Source organism: Varroa destructor, unplaced genomic scaffold (genome assembly GCF_002443255.2).
Source record: "Varroa destructor unplaced genomic scaffold, Vdes_3.0 BEIS01000003.1, whole genome shotgun sequence".
Taxonomy (NCBI): Eukaryota; Metazoa; Arthropoda; class Arachnida; order Mesostigmata; family Varroidae; genus Varroa; species Varroa destructor.
The window spans coordinates 27,141,159-27,159,992 of NW_019211456.1; the positions used below are offsets into that span (position 1 = coordinate 27,141,159).

Genomic DNA, 18,834 nt, shown 5'->3' on the forward strand with positions numbered 1-18,834 from the left:
TATATACAGTAGGGAAGTTAGAGATTTAATGGATTACACGTTATGCCGCTTCTAGCGTGAAGGCTAACCGAGGTTATTGGAACTCGACAGTTGCAACGTCTGCTGATTCAAAAACGTCGTGCCTTCAAACGCCAATTACCTCTCATAATTCAGAGAACCGGAACTTCCGAGACGCCAGAAACATCTTGCCAACAGGACTTCATAACACCTCAGAGACTGTACAACAACTTTAATATGATTTTGTTAGTTTTTTTTTTCTTACAATCTAAGGATTACATTATATTTATGACATGTCTTTCTGCGTATAAAAGTAATAGGATTTCCTGGGCCAAACTGACTTTCTCTCTGATCGTTACACAGCCTTGAATGAGATTTGCCTGACGCGTTTTTCGGCTATATAAAGTAAGCTCTGCCATTTGCAGTGACGCGTTGATTTACACTTTGACAGATTAGTGACTGGTTAGCACATTGCACGTCTCCTCTAACATACGATATCAGCTTATTTATTCGTAAAAAGTATCGACAATTGGGCAGTTATTTCTGCACAGCGATGTTAACCTTCTGTCCGTGGTGTGGGAGTGTGTTTTATCTATTTCGAACGGTTTGCTCAACAATATAGCCTTTCGAAGTACTGACCTAGTTAGTGTCCCGTTCTGTTTCCCTGGCTGACGACACTGGCTAAACGTAGGTTTCTGGCTGTTCTCTACGCAGTGGTAACGTCAAATCATCACCGTTTCCATGGTGACGCCTGGCCACTGTTCTGGAAACTGTTTTGTGCCGCTCGTTGAATGAACCGCTATCGTAGGTGCTACTGCTGGTAGCGTGTTGCATCAGTAACGTGTTCGGATTGTTACGCGCATAACAGTCATCCTGACGAAACTCACTTTGGCCTGCCGGCGGTTGATATTGATTGTCGCTTACGCTTCTCAACGGGATTTTGTCTGCGAGTGCACGAGGCTTTCCCCCTGTACCACCTCTTGATTTTGATTTCGGTTTATTAACGACGTTCTCCTTTTCCGCCATAACATGACGTACGTTGTAAAGGACCTTAAAAAATAAAATAGCAAAAATTAATGCTCCGTTTGATCTCATGCTTGTTCCGTGCAGAGCGGCCGAAGCACGTGTTTTTCGTTAGTTGATTACCATGTGCGAACTAAAGTCTTCAGCAGCAGCAGCACTGTGAAACTTGTCCACAGCAACTAATTTCCGCGCAAAAGGGCCTACGTTTAAGGTTGCAACCTAATGTAGCGCCAAATTTCAAATGAAATTGGGAACTAGATCGTTTCGCCTGTCTGCGTACAACGTTACGAGTTTTTATTCAAAACGAGAAAATTATTTGATGGTTGTACTGGATAGCATAAGACAACAAAATTATTTTAGCCGCGCTTAGTTTGACTTCATGAAATATTGTTTTGGGTGTCTTACAAATTAGTATATACACTTAACTCTTTCGGTGGAGGAGATGGATTGTACTGAAGCTTTAGGAAGTGGATGCTGAGCCAGTAATCTCATGCGATAATTCTTACGCGAAAGCGGGAGAGAATTTCAAATCTACCAAGACGCGGATGTCCGGTTGTAGCGGAATATTAGCAGGCCTAAGAAATTATAGCTGATTCCCAGTCTCGACAAGCTCTCATTTTATGACAGGCTTCGGTATAGGATTGTTTCAAAGGTCTGTCAGGGACGGGACCAAGCAGTAATAAAGATTACTATGTTCATCGTTTCTTTTTCTATTGCTCGTATTTTTATTAGAAGTGTGTCCGGTTTCGAACCTGGGCCTCGTATGTCCCATACATTAGTAGGAAAATACGTAACTCATTCACCATTGAAGGACCAAAATAAGTAGGCTAACGCAGATCAGGCACTTCTACTTAAAAACTGCATCATAGTTTATCAACTACGTAATGTCTGCCCGGCGCCCATCGGGCCCTGATAATATCGGTTGTACCATATTACAACATCTAGAATCAGTCAATCCCAAAATACTCATAAGCTAAACCCCAAACTCCACATAGTCAATCAAAGATTCATGCTATATTCGATCTGAGCCTTGTCATAAAAGTGACAAATTCCAATCCCTTTTGAGTTCACATCGCCGATTACGAAGCTAGACTAGACTCTTTTCAGGAAAATTATGCATTCAGGTTTCCATAGAAACTTGCACTTTGGGGGGACCATCTACTTTCATTCCACCCTGGCGAAACAAGCCGTCTGTGAAATTTTTCCCAGTAATCACATCGACCCTTATTAATCGGTAGCTTTTTAAAGGACGAAGTCGCACGCGAGACGAGTCGAAATCGCGGTACTAGTTCTTCCTTTTCATAATCTTTTAACGAGCTTTGCGGTTTGCTAAAAGGATATAGCCGGACACAGGCCTTCCTGCGCGCCCTCTTTACTCATGTCAACTTGTGGGTTTGGAGGTACCTTCTAGCAGTAGTTTAATAATGCTATTTTCATTATTTTTCTCACTTTACATTTTTACTAACGGCGGGATTCTCCACGCGCGTTCGAACCTGGACATGTGTGCCAACGGTTCTTCAAGGATCTTTCACAGGGAAGCATCTATACACAGACAGAGGACGCTGGCAATGAGCCTAAGGCATCAGATTGTTCAAGCCCCAGTTTGAAAGCAAAAGATGCATCAAAAAATTAGTAAAAACATGCTACTACGCTAGCAATATCGAAGAGATATACGAAAACTAAGTAATTACAAAGTCCAGGGCGCGCACCACATGGCTTATCAGATCGCAGAAAGGCACTATATAGCCAAAGGCTATAGGGCACCCTCACACGGTTGGTTTTACATACAGTCTACAGTCGGTCTAGAAATAAAAACCGAAAGTGGCGACGGTAACGCAGCTATCTATAAAACCCATCAATGTTGCTCATCTGGGAGAGAGGGGTGGACATGGGACTTGTAGGAGCAATGCGATCATTCTGTCCAAGAACTCGCTTGCTCAACGCATGTTCCTATCTGTTAAAAGAAATGTGCACTTCGTTTATCACATTATCGACTGGTAGAGACTTACTAGTTAAAAGCTCCGACACTACTGGTAGGAAGGGTGTCTCTGCCATGTCTGTCAATAGAAGATATAAGGGAGCACAAGATGAGATCAACAGTTGCTTGCTCTGCTTAGTAGGTGCCTGCAAATGTCTTGCATACCCTACGAGTAGCTGGGTAATTCGTACGAGCACCAACGACCCATACATAGAGTATTAAAACGATCCTCACGTATACACGCGTTCACGCGAAACGTATTAACATAATGGCCGTACTTGTTCGAAGCGTTCCTTTAAACAGCGTTTGTTACGAGTCTCGGGAAACTTTGGCCAAATTCAGGCCGCCGCACACAATAGCTGAACGTGTTTTCGATCTCCGATTATGCGATTCTGAGCTAGGTCACGATTGAAATTTTCATAGGTATAGAATGTCGATGGGTTTGGCTGCTGAACCCGGTTGTGGAGCAAGATCATGACGCCAAGTAGCTAGTGTTGAAAGAACGTACAATAATGAAATAATTGTTGATTTTTTACTCCTTTCAGGTTGCCTTTAAACCTATTGATCAGAAGTATGTTCTCGGTACATTCTTGGACTCTTATAATGACATCTATACCTATGATAATTTATTGGTGAATTATTTTTTAATTAGCATATTAAATTTTAACTCAGTAATACTATTGAGATACAGCCGGCGTTGAATCAACATATCCCTCTAAAGTATATGTGCGATATATCTCAGGTGGGGGTATACAATACTACGCGAACACCTGCACAAATAAATAAGTGAGAAAGTGAGTGACCGAAAATAAGTGAGAAGTCTATAGACTCGCCTGTATGTATCCTATGAGCATGCTGATACTTAAAGAAAACAAACAGTTTTCGATATGAGAAAAAGTCTATCATTCATCGTACCTTTTCATCGCTGATATAGCAGAAAAATGCAGTGCTGAAACAAACTGCCGACAGACGAAGACCCGCAGCGCAGAACTGCAGGGTGTCATGCTGTGCGAGTCCTTTGAGGGAAAGCCACTTCAATGCAAAGTAGGGAATCTGGAACGGATATAACAGCGGCCACTTGTTATCCACTTGAAACAAGTGATATTCGAGTAAGCGGGCATGTTGTTTGTTACTAATAGAAATATGAACGTGTCATAGGGGATACGAAACGTAGATAGGCAGAGGCAAATAACACTCTTCGGTCTTCATAAATGAAGCATCATTTTGAGCCTCGACAGTCATTGGTCGATCACAATTATTAACTCAAATGTCTTTTTAATGCACATCTAACAAGAACACAATGTACGGTTTGATGTCCAACTCGGCTGAAGTTACTGTAATCCACAGCGAAGTAGATAAATAACTGCGGACAAATGCACATGAGACACGTCCTCTGGGTGAAATGTATGTCTCGCTCTTGATTCTGTGAAAATACTAACGAGTATTATTATTACATAGTTGTTTGATGAATTACACTCAGGCGTTACCATGTTATTATTATAGTTTTGCATACTCGACAAGTGACGGACCAAAAGTTCCAACGTTAGATAACTATGCAAATATCTACTGAATCTTCAAGTTGTTGTGTGCTTCTTATACCAATCTACCAACGTACCTGGCAAAGTATATAGATTAGCATGAGAAGAGAAACATGCCGGGTGGACTTCTGTGTTCGTAGCAGGACATGTTCGTGATACGTCGTCTCGATCCGTCGTGCGCTGCACGCGCAGCAAATGATCAAAAGAATCGCGATAATCGTTACTGAAACGGGGACAACTATCAGCACGAACGGGCCAAAGAGTTTCTCTGGTAGAACAAAGAAATTTCGATCAGATACTATGCATTGCTCTCGCATATAGTTGCGGAATGTTGAGTATGGCACACAGGCGAGTATGCCAAAGCTCCAGATGCCAAACGAACCGACAGCGTACGATCGCAGACAGGTCGATTTTGCCATGTTCTCGTTTCTAAGACAGCTACGACGAATCGCCGAAACGTCCTGCAGGATTAGGAAGGAGGCCACTGTCAACGAATAGACGTGGACGAAGTAGCCGAGATTTTCGGCAAACTCGAACCAGTGGCACATAAACGGGCCAAGCGTCCATCTCATGTTTAGATAATAGAGAGCACGGAACGGCGCACCCAGGCTAGCCAAGAAGAGATCGGCAAACGCCATGTTTACATAGTAAAAATTGATGGGACGCGACCGCAAGTTTCTGTAGCGCAACACGAGAAAGATAATCGTCACGGATCCACATATAGACACAACAACGAGGAAGAAGTAGGCGATAAAGAAGAAGGTCGCAATCATATTCTGCATCATATATGGAGTATCGGCAATGCTATCTGCCTCGTAGTTCTGCACCGCCATCATTGACAGCAAGATGTGTTCCATAAAACGTATCTGACTGGAAACGAATACAGGACTAAGTTCAAGTTAAGGTTCTGTCGAAGCGGGCGGAAGGGTAGAAGAGCTCTCGTGAAGAGGTCAGCGTTGATTTTTGCGGCAGCATCATTTCTTTGCGCTATGTTGATTCGAATGCAAGCGTATAGTTGAGTCTTTGCATTCGTGTATTAAATTGCTATACTACCCGTAAGAATGTTTTCCATTTTTGTTTTTCTATGCCCGTTTTCTGAAAAAGCAAGATAGAAATATTGATGTTAGGTTTTTACTATGTGTTCCCTTGCTTGCGGTTACTGAGCTGAAATTAGATTAGAATTGATCCGAGCGTCTCTTATTAAACCATATTATGCCCTTATTCCCGTGCTACCTTATTTCAGATGTTGCGAGCATCGGAACAAAAACGCGTACTCCGAAACCACTCTATATTAATAATGGACTCATCCCCTTAGCGGCGTGCCTAACTCTCAAGAGAGTTTTATTCAAATCGATAAAGTATATAAAAAAAGAAAACTGCTAAGGTAAGTGTACGAGGGCCTCGTACAACTTCTACCATAGAATTCAGTTAATAAAGCCACACATTTTATAATTAATAGTATACATAGCAAACCAAAAACGAAGCATAAGGATTAAATGTTTGATACCCGACGATAGATACGTTACATGACGTGTTTCTAAGCAGTTACCAGATGCAAATATATAGAAACAGATTCGCAACATGTATATGGATATGCAGACGTGATAATAGGACGGATAACAGCAGCATAAAGTCCTAAAAACATATTTGAATTCGCAATATAATTCGAAAATGCGCCAGACTCTTTCTGGCTCGCCACAATTATACCTTATACAGTGGTCTGTATCTTAGTCAAACCACAATATAAAGGCTAGTGTGCGACAGAGGTCCGCGCCTCCTACACGATCGCGGCATTTAGATAATTTCCTACTTGGAATGTAGACTTTTCTAGAAGGTCTATTACAATCAATAGGTGCCCTTCCATGTGAGGAAATGCTAGTTAATGTGTTATTCCAGGTTTTAGGATTGGGTCCTATTGACCAATTAGACTCTTTTGGTGTCCTTCAGGATTCAATACATATATGTGCATATAGATACTTGCACTTACACCTTTATTTCATTACATTTTCTGCAACATGTCCTACAAGTGATTACGTTTATTAAGTGTAAACAGCTTGAATTCGAGACGGAAACCGTTAATTACTTCCTTTCTTCTATAGATTATGTTTCAAATAACTTTTTAATAATAAAGAGCGATATTACTAATGTCTTGCTCAAATATGCTAGATTTAATAAATTCAACGCAGTTAAAGTTTGCTGCCAGGAAGTGGAAAATCTCAAAAATTAAGAGTCCGAAACGACTACTCTTTGGAATTTATCTGGACGACCCAGTCGACAATTCATATTTTCCTTTTTAAAAAAATTTCCTTTTAAATGGCAAAAATATAGGTATATCATGGAAATGGCTTTTTGATGAGTTTTCGAATTCCTGAACTTAAGGCCTTTTGAGGATTTACCGGTTTGCCTCATGCAAATCTTCTTGGACGTGTTTAAATGCCCCATAAAAACTAGCAACAACGTAGACTTTGAACTTAAGACAAAAAATTAAGTTTTTGATGTTATTCATCTCGGTGAGGCTCGTCCAGCAGGAAAAGACGTAAAAATGCCTCTTTTTCGTTCAAACTGCGAAAACAGCGTATCGTTCCTGTCATAACGAGTGTGCAATTTGTTTTGGAAAGGCCAGTTTTATTTACTGCTAATAACAATGTTTAGCCCATGCCCGTCGCGTCAAACAACCCGCTAGAATCTGCCTCAATTTACGTGCCATTCTTTGTATATCGAACATATGTAGATATTGCACGAATTCAATGTAAAAACCCTTCATCCATCAAAGAACCTTTGCTTCACCCTATATATCGCATAGTTCTATTAGAACTGGCTCCCTTCCACGTGCAATCATATCAGGTAACTGATAAAATGCATCGGATAGCTAAAATAGAAAATCTGTTTTACACGACGCGAAGACAGACGGCCAGCTGGTCAGATTACCACACGATTCGTCACGTCCTGCTACAGCATCATGATTAAGAACGCTCTCTGCTTGGTCAGTTTGATGATGTGTAGGATAGATGCCAGTTCTTTGTATGGAGACATTTCCGCCTGCGTCATAATCAGTTCAACTTACTTATTACAATTTAACTACTGAATCTAGAATATATCCTTTATTCATTCGATTCCTAGAGCCATCCATTGTGAGATGTTATCATCGTCTTACGTATTAGTATTTGCCATGAAGGAAGTTAAGCGGTCATTATGGAGCAGTACACAACGTTGTCGAACGCATCATAATACAATCTACAACAGTTACAGTAAGTTAATTAGATCCTAGATAATTTTTGCCAGTGTCACACGTCGCATCGCACCATTGCTCCTAACGATACTGAGTTCCTAACATAATTAACGAATGCGGTTGCATTGCTCATGAGATAGATCTCTTTTTGAGTCTACGACGGTACTGACCGAGGGGATCAGTGTACAAGCCGAATATAAACAACATGTCCTCGAGGACAATTTCCGCCAACAGAAGCACTAGCATATGAGTGCCGGAAGAAACCTTTGCTTATCTATTGCACAAGGTCAATTTTGGCCGTTGGTTACGTAGACATAAACATGGACGGTCCCGACTGACACAGAACCCACATATGATCTAAATATTAATTGAATTTTCAGTGTGAGGGTGTATTAATTGGTGTCAAAGGCAGCGATCAAGTCCGAATTTAATCATGGAATGTATTTTTAAAAATTATATATACATTTGGCATGTTTATTTTTCATAAGAGCTAATTTTAGAAGAGCAGAGTTCTTATTTGGAAATTGTTAAAGTATCGGAATTGGTTTCGGGGTTACTACCTTTGACCCATGGCACTCAGATCTGCTCGTAAGAAGCTTCCTGAACTCTGTCACCGAGATCAGCAGTACTTCGAATAAGCTGTAGACTAAAAACTGTCTAATAATTACTAGTTATATTCAACCGCTCTTCTAGTGCCGATGTTTACCAAAAAGCAACGACAAAACCTTTGAGTACCCTTACTGTATTAACCCTATTTATAGTAGTTTCCCTCACTCGTCCAGAAATGGCTCGATATAGCGTACACCGTTCGCGTATCCAATGGATACAGAATATCCAGCCGTCACCCAGCTATAGCGCTTTTGACCATCGCTCACCTCACGTCCAAATCGCAACTAGCGGAATGAAGAAACGCAATGCATACTGGGAACGAATAACATCGAGTTATAGGGTTATTGCAGTTAACCCACTTCGGGCTATGTGAAACGGGTTTCTTTCAGTGTTTAGTTAGCCCATCTCAGACCTGGTATTGATCCAGCCCTCGCTCTACGGGAGCAGAAAGTCTTGCCCTGTATACGGTGTCGCCATGCACGACGTGCGAAAATTCTGCTTGCTTTACGCCTTCCAAATAGTAGTGTTCTGGCATCCCATCCTAATTATAGGCTCGCCCTTGATGTCCTCTTTTCTAAGAACTAAAAATAGATTAGACAGCGATATTGAGCCACAGAGACGTCTAAGGTCTGCTAACGGCTGCGCGCGCACGCGTATAAATAAATAAACCATCGTCAACAAAGCTCACGGCTTCCGGTCAAATGCTTGTGGTTTTATGATAAGATCGGTTATTTTTTCGAAAATATCGCCAAGTGTAAACCATCGAATAAGCTTCTTCATAGCACCAGCTGAAGTTGCAGAACAGAAACACATATTCATATCCACTGCGAGTGAGCACTGAGAAGATTATAGAAAAGAAAAGTGGCACGCAATTTAAATTTAGATGAACACAGGTATTGGTAATATACATACTGCTGAGCGTTTCAAGTTAGTACAATGTATTGAACACTGCCTCGAGTGCGGATGCTGAACTGGACTAGTGCCGCGCTATTCGAATCAAAACTATTGCCAGCTAGCTGCATTTCTTTAGGCCGTCAAAGCTGCGATTGAAACGATGAACGTCGCTCAATGGCAAACTAATTTCGGGTCGCTGGGTAATGCTTCATTTGGCTGTGCCTCTGTTTACTTGACGCCGCCCACGGTGTTGCCAGATTTTCATAGGCAGGACAGAAACGGCAGAAAACACTGAGAAATGTGTCACTATATCTCTAGCTTGACACTATCGCCAGACTGATTCGTTCGGGTGACTCCAATAGCTCGAATTAGGGCGCGTTTTTGGATACCGATGAACTTCACACAAGTCAAAATCGGAAAGTCTCGCTCCAATCCACTGACGTCTTTTTTCGTGCCATCATTACGAAGTCTCAGTATTTTAATAGGATTATAAGAGAGTTGCACTAGTTTGTGCTATAAAATGCTGATGAAAGCGACCGGGACTAAACCAGTAATAATGTGACAGAGATTTAACATACTCTACTATCCGACATCATATATACATATATATATATATATATATATATATATATATACTCTTGTGTTTAGTTACACAACGACGCCACTATCAATACAGTTATCAACACTAAAGATCCTGTCACCAAAGAAAATCTGTCAGCATAGACAACATCGGAAGATCAAAAAGTTGTTCTTTATGGACTGAGGAAGTTATCCAGCTGCGAATGTTTGACAGAAATCACAACGTTCCGGGTTTGGGAATCAACAACCTATCATGCCAATTGTTATGCCCTAATCGTTCACTCGAACTAAGTTTAACGGTAACGACTTTTACTCTTTGAACTTGAATTAAAGCAATCAGCCTTCCACTACGATCATTCAACGGTTTTCGTAAAGGTTACACATATGATAAGTGTGGAGTAGAGAATGTAAAGGGTCCCTTTAGAGACAGGATGATACAAAGATCTTAGACCTTCGGCAGTTAGATGCAGCCGTTAAGTTAACTACCCAAACAATTCACTTGACAAGAGCAGCTAAAGCAACAGTGACAAAATCATAGGCCCAACAGGAACAGAGTACGAGTGGATGTCAAAGTAAAGACAGGTAGTATGAATCACGGAAGGGTCTAGAAAGTTAAAGGACAGCGACATGACTGTTGGGTAACAAAGAGACAAACCAGGGAATTGCACGTTACTGTTGACAAATACGCGTAGGAAAATAACAGTGGGTTAAAGCGGTCTCGATCAGAGCGACACTTGAGGCAGGTAAAAAAAGCTTCCCATGTTATACAAATGAATTGATGAGTTCGCACGTAAGGGCGTGCGGTAGTCAATTGGCGTTGAGCGTAGTATAACATTTCAACCTTTGAAAGTCTGAGACAAAACCATCGAGCAACTGAAGCACCGTGTAGAAAAATGGAATAAGTAAATGAAGGATAGAATGCTGGGGGCGTTCGATGACCTAGTGCAGTTTGTCTGCTACCACTAGGGGCTGTGGGGTGGCGGCTACGGACTGTAGTCAATTTCCAGTCTTCGTCTGATAGCTGTTTACATGTTAAATGGATCCGCTATATGTAGATAGTACGGCTCGATGAATGGATACAATAGCGGGCAGTGTTTGTCACCACACCCGCATAGTGAGATGCGCTCAGACGATAAAATAAACAAAAAACAACAACTTTACTTGGGGTATTAATTTTAAAAACCACGTCAAGTTACCTTGTTTCATGGACATACTTGACCCAAATTGGCTGTATTTTGATAAGGCATTCCCTTCAGAAAATCCTGGCAATACGAATCAAAAATCGATGCAATAATGGCGTACTGCTAATTTTACACAAAAAGAAAGCCTTTCAAAATTTGATGCCACTCAAAGCCATTTACGACCGTGACCGAAGGGCTGGCTTCAGCACTAGCTCTTCATTGAACAACGCTGATCAATAGGTGATAAACCACTGTCTCAGATTATTATTTTTGACTAGGAAAAGCACAGCTGATAAACACTCACAGATGGTTGGATTTGTTAGACGTTCTTCACCCGCCGTTGTTGCCTCAAAACGTATCGATGTAATCCGTCAAAAACAAGGATCTTGAGTGCTCTTAACGTGTAGAGCACACTTCGGTCCAATTCGGTTCACACTTGAGTCAGTAAAAAAGCAAATTTCACAGCGACACACTGTACGTGTGCATAAAGTTCAATGTTTGACTTTATTCAATGTTACGTTATCGTTTCTGTAAATATCACTGATTTGGTAAATTTTGCGCCACTTTTACCCCTAGGGCTTAATAATCCATTGCATGCGTCAATCGAATTTATTCGTAGAGAAAATAGCACTAGATAAACGTAGCCTAGATTAAGGCAATTCTATCATTAATAGATTCCATATCGTACTGAGAAGATCCGTCGACAATTATCGCCCACAATTATCATTACATTAGTGTTATTATTGGCACAAAAGAATCGATCCTCCTCTCTAGACACAAACAAGGTAAACCACGGTTTATAAATGGGGGGCTAACTTTCGCGCTTTGGGTATAACTGTCGTCACAACTTCTAGCCGGCTAAATTGCTTCTTTGCTCATGATATCACCATGGCTATTGTCACTGCTAACAGTAGGACCGGCGCCCACAGCGACAAGCCGTTCGTTCCCTTTGGCTTCATCAGCCCAACTGGCGATGAACGTCATCAGTTGTCGCCCGAACCGTACCGCTGAAAGAGGCGGCCAGCAGTACGATAGCAATACCCACACAAAGAATAGAACACTTTTGTAAGAAGATTCCGCGCATCGATCGCGTTTAATGAGAATGCTGTCAATAGCTGCCCGTTGCTCCAGCTACGATCCCAGCAATGGAAAGCGGAGCCATTCGAGTCTTCTTGCTAGGTCCGACGCGCCGGCACTTCGTGCTGTGGCGACGACTGCTAGTACAGCAGCGACATTGTCATGAAAATCTAGATAGACATTCATCATCACAGCTGATAATGGCTAGATATTTCGGTGCACCGCGCCGGCGCTAGTGCTACGGTAAGTGCGGCCGTTTCCGCGCCGTACTCAGTCTGCTGAATACAGCGGTGCCCGTTTATCATCGCATTATTTCTAGCACTTTGACGACAAAGCGCTGAACAGCTGATGATTCTTTTCGTAGGAAATTTAGCCAGCTAACTATTTCTCGTCTCGATTCAGGCCGCCAGGGCCGCAAGTGAAGAAACAGTCTAAGAGATGGCTGGCCAAAGAGCAATGCAACGAACGGCAGAGAGAGTGCAAGAACAACAGTTTTTGAAGAAAAGCCAATAAGTCGGCAGGCATCAAAAAGGCTCAATTAGTTAAATGGCAGAGAGGTAACTTGATGTTTGACCTCTACTATATACGATAATAAGAGTTGTTTAGGTCATCTGTTCATGAAAAGTATGTCGTTCGATTCACTCTGAGGACAGAGAACTTACTGATGCACGACCTAAGATGGGTGCGCAGCTAAACGGTCAGCTGAATGACAGCTTCTGTTTGCAGATCAGGTATTCGCTGCTGCTTTGGCATAAATGATCGCACCGATAGATGCGGAGTATTTGAAAGGGACGTAAAGTAGACGATGGTCCTAAACAGGATTTCATTTACGAACGTATCAAATGACTCTACAGAACTTCTCGCTTGAGTTAGTTTTTATGGACCTTCGTAATGGTGTGTCTAAGAGAAATCATGGCAACCGGGGTCGGTGAAGATAATCGAATCTAGGCCATGCAAGATGAAATAAAAAAGGCTTTCAGAGTCCAACTAACGCACGTTGGAAGCTTCGAAGCGACTCTTTTTCAAGGACAACTGGCTCCAGTTCATCACGGGCAGCGAAATTACAGGGCAGAACTGTAGTCCGCACGCGGATTAATCAACGCAAATTAGACCTCAGAGCAGGGCTTTTCCTTTCACTAACGAAAGGCCTCATTAACGCATCCAACGGGTACGATGCAACTACCAGCATGCAATAAACTAACTTTCTATTTATTAATCCAGCTATCGCCCTTCGCTTACTTTCGCCGTCGTCGATCATATGAGATAAATTGCATGATACCTCAGATAGACCTCAGCCGCTGAAAACCGTTTCAGTCATTACAAGTATCTGGCGTGAGAAGATGATAATATTGAGAGCTGCTTCCATTGACATGTGAACCCCGACAGTTACACGACTTGTGCCAGTTTGACTGAGTCCGTCATCCCCGGCGGATCGATGTTTCCATGGTAACTTGCACCTCACCGGAAACAGCTCGTGCCGGTTTTATAGAGACGCGTGGCAAATTCGAATACATTTGTCCTTTGTCTCGACATTATATTTAGCATGATCACCAATAATAGACAAAGCAATCACTGATGCAGCACAAAGTAAGAAAAAAAAAAAAAGAAGTACATATTCCTATCGATAATGAAGCGGTCAATTTTAGAAATTACAAATCGTACATCCAGTTTTATGATACGGGAAGTGGTAACACCGCTAAAACAGTTAATCTTTTATCGCTCTTGTTCAATGGCTATTTCATGTCTGATTTGTCCACGTACATCTAAAGGTTTAACTCTGAAAATCGAATCGATCGCAACGTTGAAAAATCGAGTAAATAAAGGGATCTGCCTTTGATAATATATATATATATATATATGAATTTCGTAACTTTTTTTGCCCTTTGTTTATCTTGTAAGGCTTCTATAGCCTGCACGTTTGAGGGCTGTTACTTCGTGTTCTCAGATGTCTCCTTTCAAGCACTGCTTAGAAGTACCTAATGGAAAGATGAACGTCCGACATCTGCCCGCCATCAGAGCATCTGGTAGGTAAAGCCTCCACACAAGTGCTACCTCTCTAAGGGATTAACGAGAGGTGATTGGTCAAAAATGACAATAGAAACCAAAGACCAAAAGCCATTGCGTAGTCAGATCACAATGGATCAAACATGCACGTACAACCAGACGTTGTGGCATTAGGGCAGACAAACGCCCCTTAGTCAACTGCGCTTTATTTAACATCCCTCTACAAATAATAAATTCAGGCTAGCTTTAGCATTCCATCATAGTCCTTAGACGCTAGGACATTAATTTCGAAAGACGTCTGAACTATGATATGTTATGATTATGGGGATTAGTTCGGGACCCCACAAAGTGTTATTAGCTTTGATTCATTTTCACGGCATACACGAAAAATTTTGAACTAAAATACTTTTATGTTCAATTTTTCACCTCAGTTTACCTATCGTCGTTCGAAATCTGCGTTTACTCATACGCACACGTTTCCCATAGGAAGAGGGACCAACATCGTTTTGTACTGTTGACGCTAACAAGCAGAACTATCAGTCTACAACGAGTAAATTTATTATTTAAAGAAATTTCTGTAAGCGAATTCTGCAGGCGTTACGAAGCATTAGAAGCGAACTCGACCAATGGAATAGCATTCTGTGTTTTTAAAGATGAGACACACTCTCACAATATTATATGACGAAAACCTGCCTACACCATGTTACGCATAGAGCCGTTTCGAACGGTATAGTCTATACAGCATACGTTTATTAGCAAAACGAAAAAGCGGTCTGGCTTAACATTTGCGCATCAGTCGCCCCAAGAAACGTTTTTATAAACAGACCCAATGCAGGTCGTGACTCTTGTGGGCGTCGTCAACACAGCGGAATATGCCGCGTCGGAGACTCGTTTAACTCATCTGACTGCACTCCGTTCTCACCTGTGCCGACTAAAAGTTTTACATTTAATCAGGAAATTGACTAGAAATTATAATTAGCTTGCTAAGTGTTTCATACCTGATTTTTATCGCGCTTAGGAAATATCCAAATGCGGAAGGAACATTTCTAATATTTTCACAGAGGATCGATATGATTGTTTATTTGAAGTTTCGTTCTCATCAATTCCTGTGAGTCCAGATTTCTCATTGCTACTTTTACCGAGGCTGTCTGAGAATGGTCAATAGATGTAGAATTTCGGTGCCGGCGCCCGCCCTCTGCACGAGTTAGCGATAGAGCTGTCAAAGGCGTTCTGAACTGTTTATCGTGTCTCACATCCTTGAAGAGCTAATGCTAAAGGTTCGGAGCCTTAATTCGTAGCCGTGTTCCTACGATATATAGCGAACTCTTGTTCTTACAGTGTTTGTGCCTCCGATCTTATTAGACACGGACATCTTTATAAGGTAACTCAATTAAGCCCTCAGCTAGCGAATTCATGGTCTAAGATTTGAACTTCAGATTATTTGAACTAAGCTTCCACATCATGTAAATGCGAGCTGAAATTCACTAGATAGAAAACTATATATGAAAATTCTCCTGTAAAAAAGGATCTGTAGCTCCTTTACACACTTTTCAGAGTACGAATATTTGACGAATACGAGCACACATACATCACGCATGGCACTGATCAGGAATATATCACTGAGCGTCCGTCATACAAAATTGTTTTCAATACACCCCTTACACATAAGTTGCAGATAAGAAGTTCCAGACCAGGAAATAGCAAATATATGTATCGTTTAATAATTATCCATCCATTTATAATATTTATTATACCTGATTAGTATATAGAAGTATACCTATTATGTTCGATTAATCTGTACGGATATATCCATTATACTCGACAATGGAACTAACATGTTTCAATTAGAATAGTTAGATAGAAAACATCAGGTACTATACACCGACATAGTTCCCATAAGGTCTCTGAAAACCCGATCGACATTAAGTGGCCACTCCTAGATAAACATGTTCGTTGCTAGATTATGCATCGCTATTTTATATGTTGGTATATCCGGTGCTCGGGGTTAGAAGCTACTTTGTCCCAGGAAACGTTACCGACATGGCTTAATGTAAATTGTAATAGACAAGCTGATTCTTACTTAAAACTTCTGAAGCTAGCTTCGACTGAAACGGGTTCCAAACGGGAATCCCGGGTTGCATTAAACGAAATTTGTGCTCTTATTTGTTCTGATTTGATATCTATTCCCTTTGCAGCCGCTTATATTGACGTTGAGAACTAAATTTAACATGGATCTTCTCACACAATTCATACGATCAATCCATGAACTACTTCACCATTTTTATATGAAGACCCAAACTGATACCAGCAACGACTTCGGCGAGTTACAAGATCTACCTCATGATCATCTCGAAACAACACGAAAAATCTGCCCGTACAAATAACACTCAACGAAGTTCAATACTGACTTTGCCAGGCGTGATCCTTGCTGAATAGTGTAACACTGGACAACACTGTCACTTGTTGACTGCATAAACCTCTCGTAACTCATCTTCATCTCTTTTAGTTATACCACTCAACTATAGCTCGAATTGTAATAGTTATTATTATTGATGAAGCTGACGTTCCCGCTCAAGGGTCTTAACTTTGCTCACACAGTCCAAGATCACGCACTCCACAGAACGTACTACAAACGTGATCACTTTGAAACCGGGCCAGCGATGATCAGCGCGAGAGTGTCTGACCTGCCGACGTCTCGATCTGCCCAGCGACTGGTTAACCCACTATCCGCCACTGTATCCGACGTATTGAGAAAGGAGATCGAGCGCCGATACCGTGCAGACTCTGCTTTTCTGTAATGGCTACCGCCCGTTGTCTCTTTACGGGCGTTAAGTGTTTCAGGCGTTACATAGCCTTTCCTCGTTTTGTCGTTAGTTCGTTGCCTGTTGGTTAATCGGACACTCGGTCTTTTGGTGGTTGGACGTTCTCTGTTTGGTTTTCTGTGGTGTCGCTGTTGATGCTATTGCGACGGCGGCGGCGGCGGCGACGGCGATGATAGTGGTAATATTAGAGTACGCGAGGCTGCTCATCTTGCGACCAGCTCTTTTGGTACCGTTGTTGCTTCTACTTGGCAGTAATGCGTTCAGCTAAACGGTACTTCAAGTAGCTTATGAGAGAGTGGCCCCTACAGGCGGGCAGCAGCATTAGCCGCGTTGGTTGGTAAGCCGTTGCGGTAATATTTGCTGGTTTTGTGAGTCTTTCCCCTTCAATATGATATTCAGTCATCTATGTATGTAGCCATCTCGGCGCTTCGCAGACCCGAAGACTATACATCCGATACATACAGTCGGTCTGTAACGGTAATGACGAATGAACGAGCCCTTTTATTTAAATCTACACTATTCGCCCTAAGATTCAGTCAATTCTATTTGATTTTTAAACTTCTTTAAGATGTTCGTCGCCTCGGGCCTTTTGCCATGTCTTCAAGCAATAATAATATAAGTAATAGTAGATGAGCGAGTCTATGGGCCGCGTTGGGTACGTTACTTGTGGGATGAAAATCTTTCCTTCTGTCTCTTGCGCTTTCTCTTTAGACAGGAGTTGATTCGTGGCCTTTCGAGGCCGCTCAGTCAATTCCGATAGGTGTCATGACAGAGCGACAATAGCAACAGCAGTTTCAATGCTGCTACAACGACCGCCCTCCTACAAGCGCAGTGTCACTCGATGGTTTTACAACATAAATATGTCCACTGCGATCGGAAATCGTAACCTAGAGACAAACAAAGCAAACGAATAGACAGACAGACAGTCTAATGCCCACAGAAAGATAGACACCCGTCGTCGTACAAACACGTTCGGTAAATCGAGACTCCGTTAGCTAATTACATGCACCGCTGATCATCGCGGTGATCAGCGCTGGAAACGACGACGTCCCCTGCACTCCTTCACGTCCTGCGCAACGCGTTTCGTTTTCTCTTATTGCTGTCGGCCTGTTCCTCGGTGTTCAGATGTTACCCCATCCCCTCTCTCTCTCTCGCCGTATACATGTGTGTGTGAGTATGTTCGTGTATAATCTGCTACATGGTCATGCGTAAACAGTGAAGATGATAATGGTGATGTTATTGATGCTTTAGCTCGTACTCGAACGTCATCGCAACTGATCTCTTGCAGTTGCAGCAGCCGCTGTAGCGAGCAGCGTTGAAAGCCAGCAGCATCACTAACAATGCCGATGGTGTCAAAGGAAGTACCGCTGCTGTGGCTAACGCTGGCAATGCTGTGTTTACTCGTTCGTGCTGCTACACTCCAGCATCGTATGACTATATGTAGACAAATATATGGTATTTGAACGCAGCGAAAGTGAACGAACTAAGTTCTAGGATTCGATGTTGAGTGCCGCAGTAGAAGTGCTTTAACGGGAGGCCCCGTTGGCTCCGGGCGGGACATTAACAGAGCGGAGCAATGGCTGGTCGGTGTTTCTGCTATGTATATCAAACGGGGCCCGCTCCGTCCAAAGCGGGGCGCACTAGAGAAGCCAAAGGGAAAATTTCACCGGCTACATTGACTGAACTGTTATTATTGCTGGCGTATATTTCATTATTTTCCTCTATCTAGCGAAGTTTGTACATGTCATGCTATCAGAGCGCCTACCTGGATCTCACACGGCTGCTATACATATATATATATATATCTGGTGAGGGAAAGATGGAATCGAATGTTCCGATGATCCTTCGTCCATAAAATCTATGTCAGTGTAGCCTGACCCACTCTATTACCGTCGATGGCGTT

At 42.1% G+C, this 18,834-nt stretch overlaps 1 protein-coding gene across 4 annotated transcripts in view; it reads right to left on the bottom strand.

The window, feature by feature from the left end:
- LOC111248002 (somatostatin receptor type 2-like) overlaps nucleotides 1–17,157 on the bottom strand; it is a 27,838-nt gene extending 10,681 nt beyond the window's left edge. For 3 of the 4 annotated variants that reach the window (XR_015324151.1, XM_022799670.2, XM_022799669.2), the window contains exons 1-4: nucleotides 16,518–17,157; nucleotides 4,614–5,631; nucleotides 3,914–4,051; nucleotides 637–1,047 (exon numbers count right to left, since the gene is read on the bottom strand). Coding sequence is in view for 3 of the 4 variants with exons in the window: in XM_022799670.2 (XP_022655405.1) it covers nucleotides 679–1,047; nucleotides 3,914–4,051; nucleotides 4,614–5,393 (1,287 nt within the window). In the remaining variant the exon portion in view is untranslated. Of the gene's footprint in view, nucleotides 1–636; nucleotides 1,048–3,913; nucleotides 4,052–4,613; nucleotides 5,632–11,332; nucleotides 12,258–16,517 lie in introns of those variants that run through there. The other variant, XM_022799667.2, reaches the window with a different exon arrangement.
- Nucleotides 17,158–18,834: the final 1,677 nt, after the last annotated feature.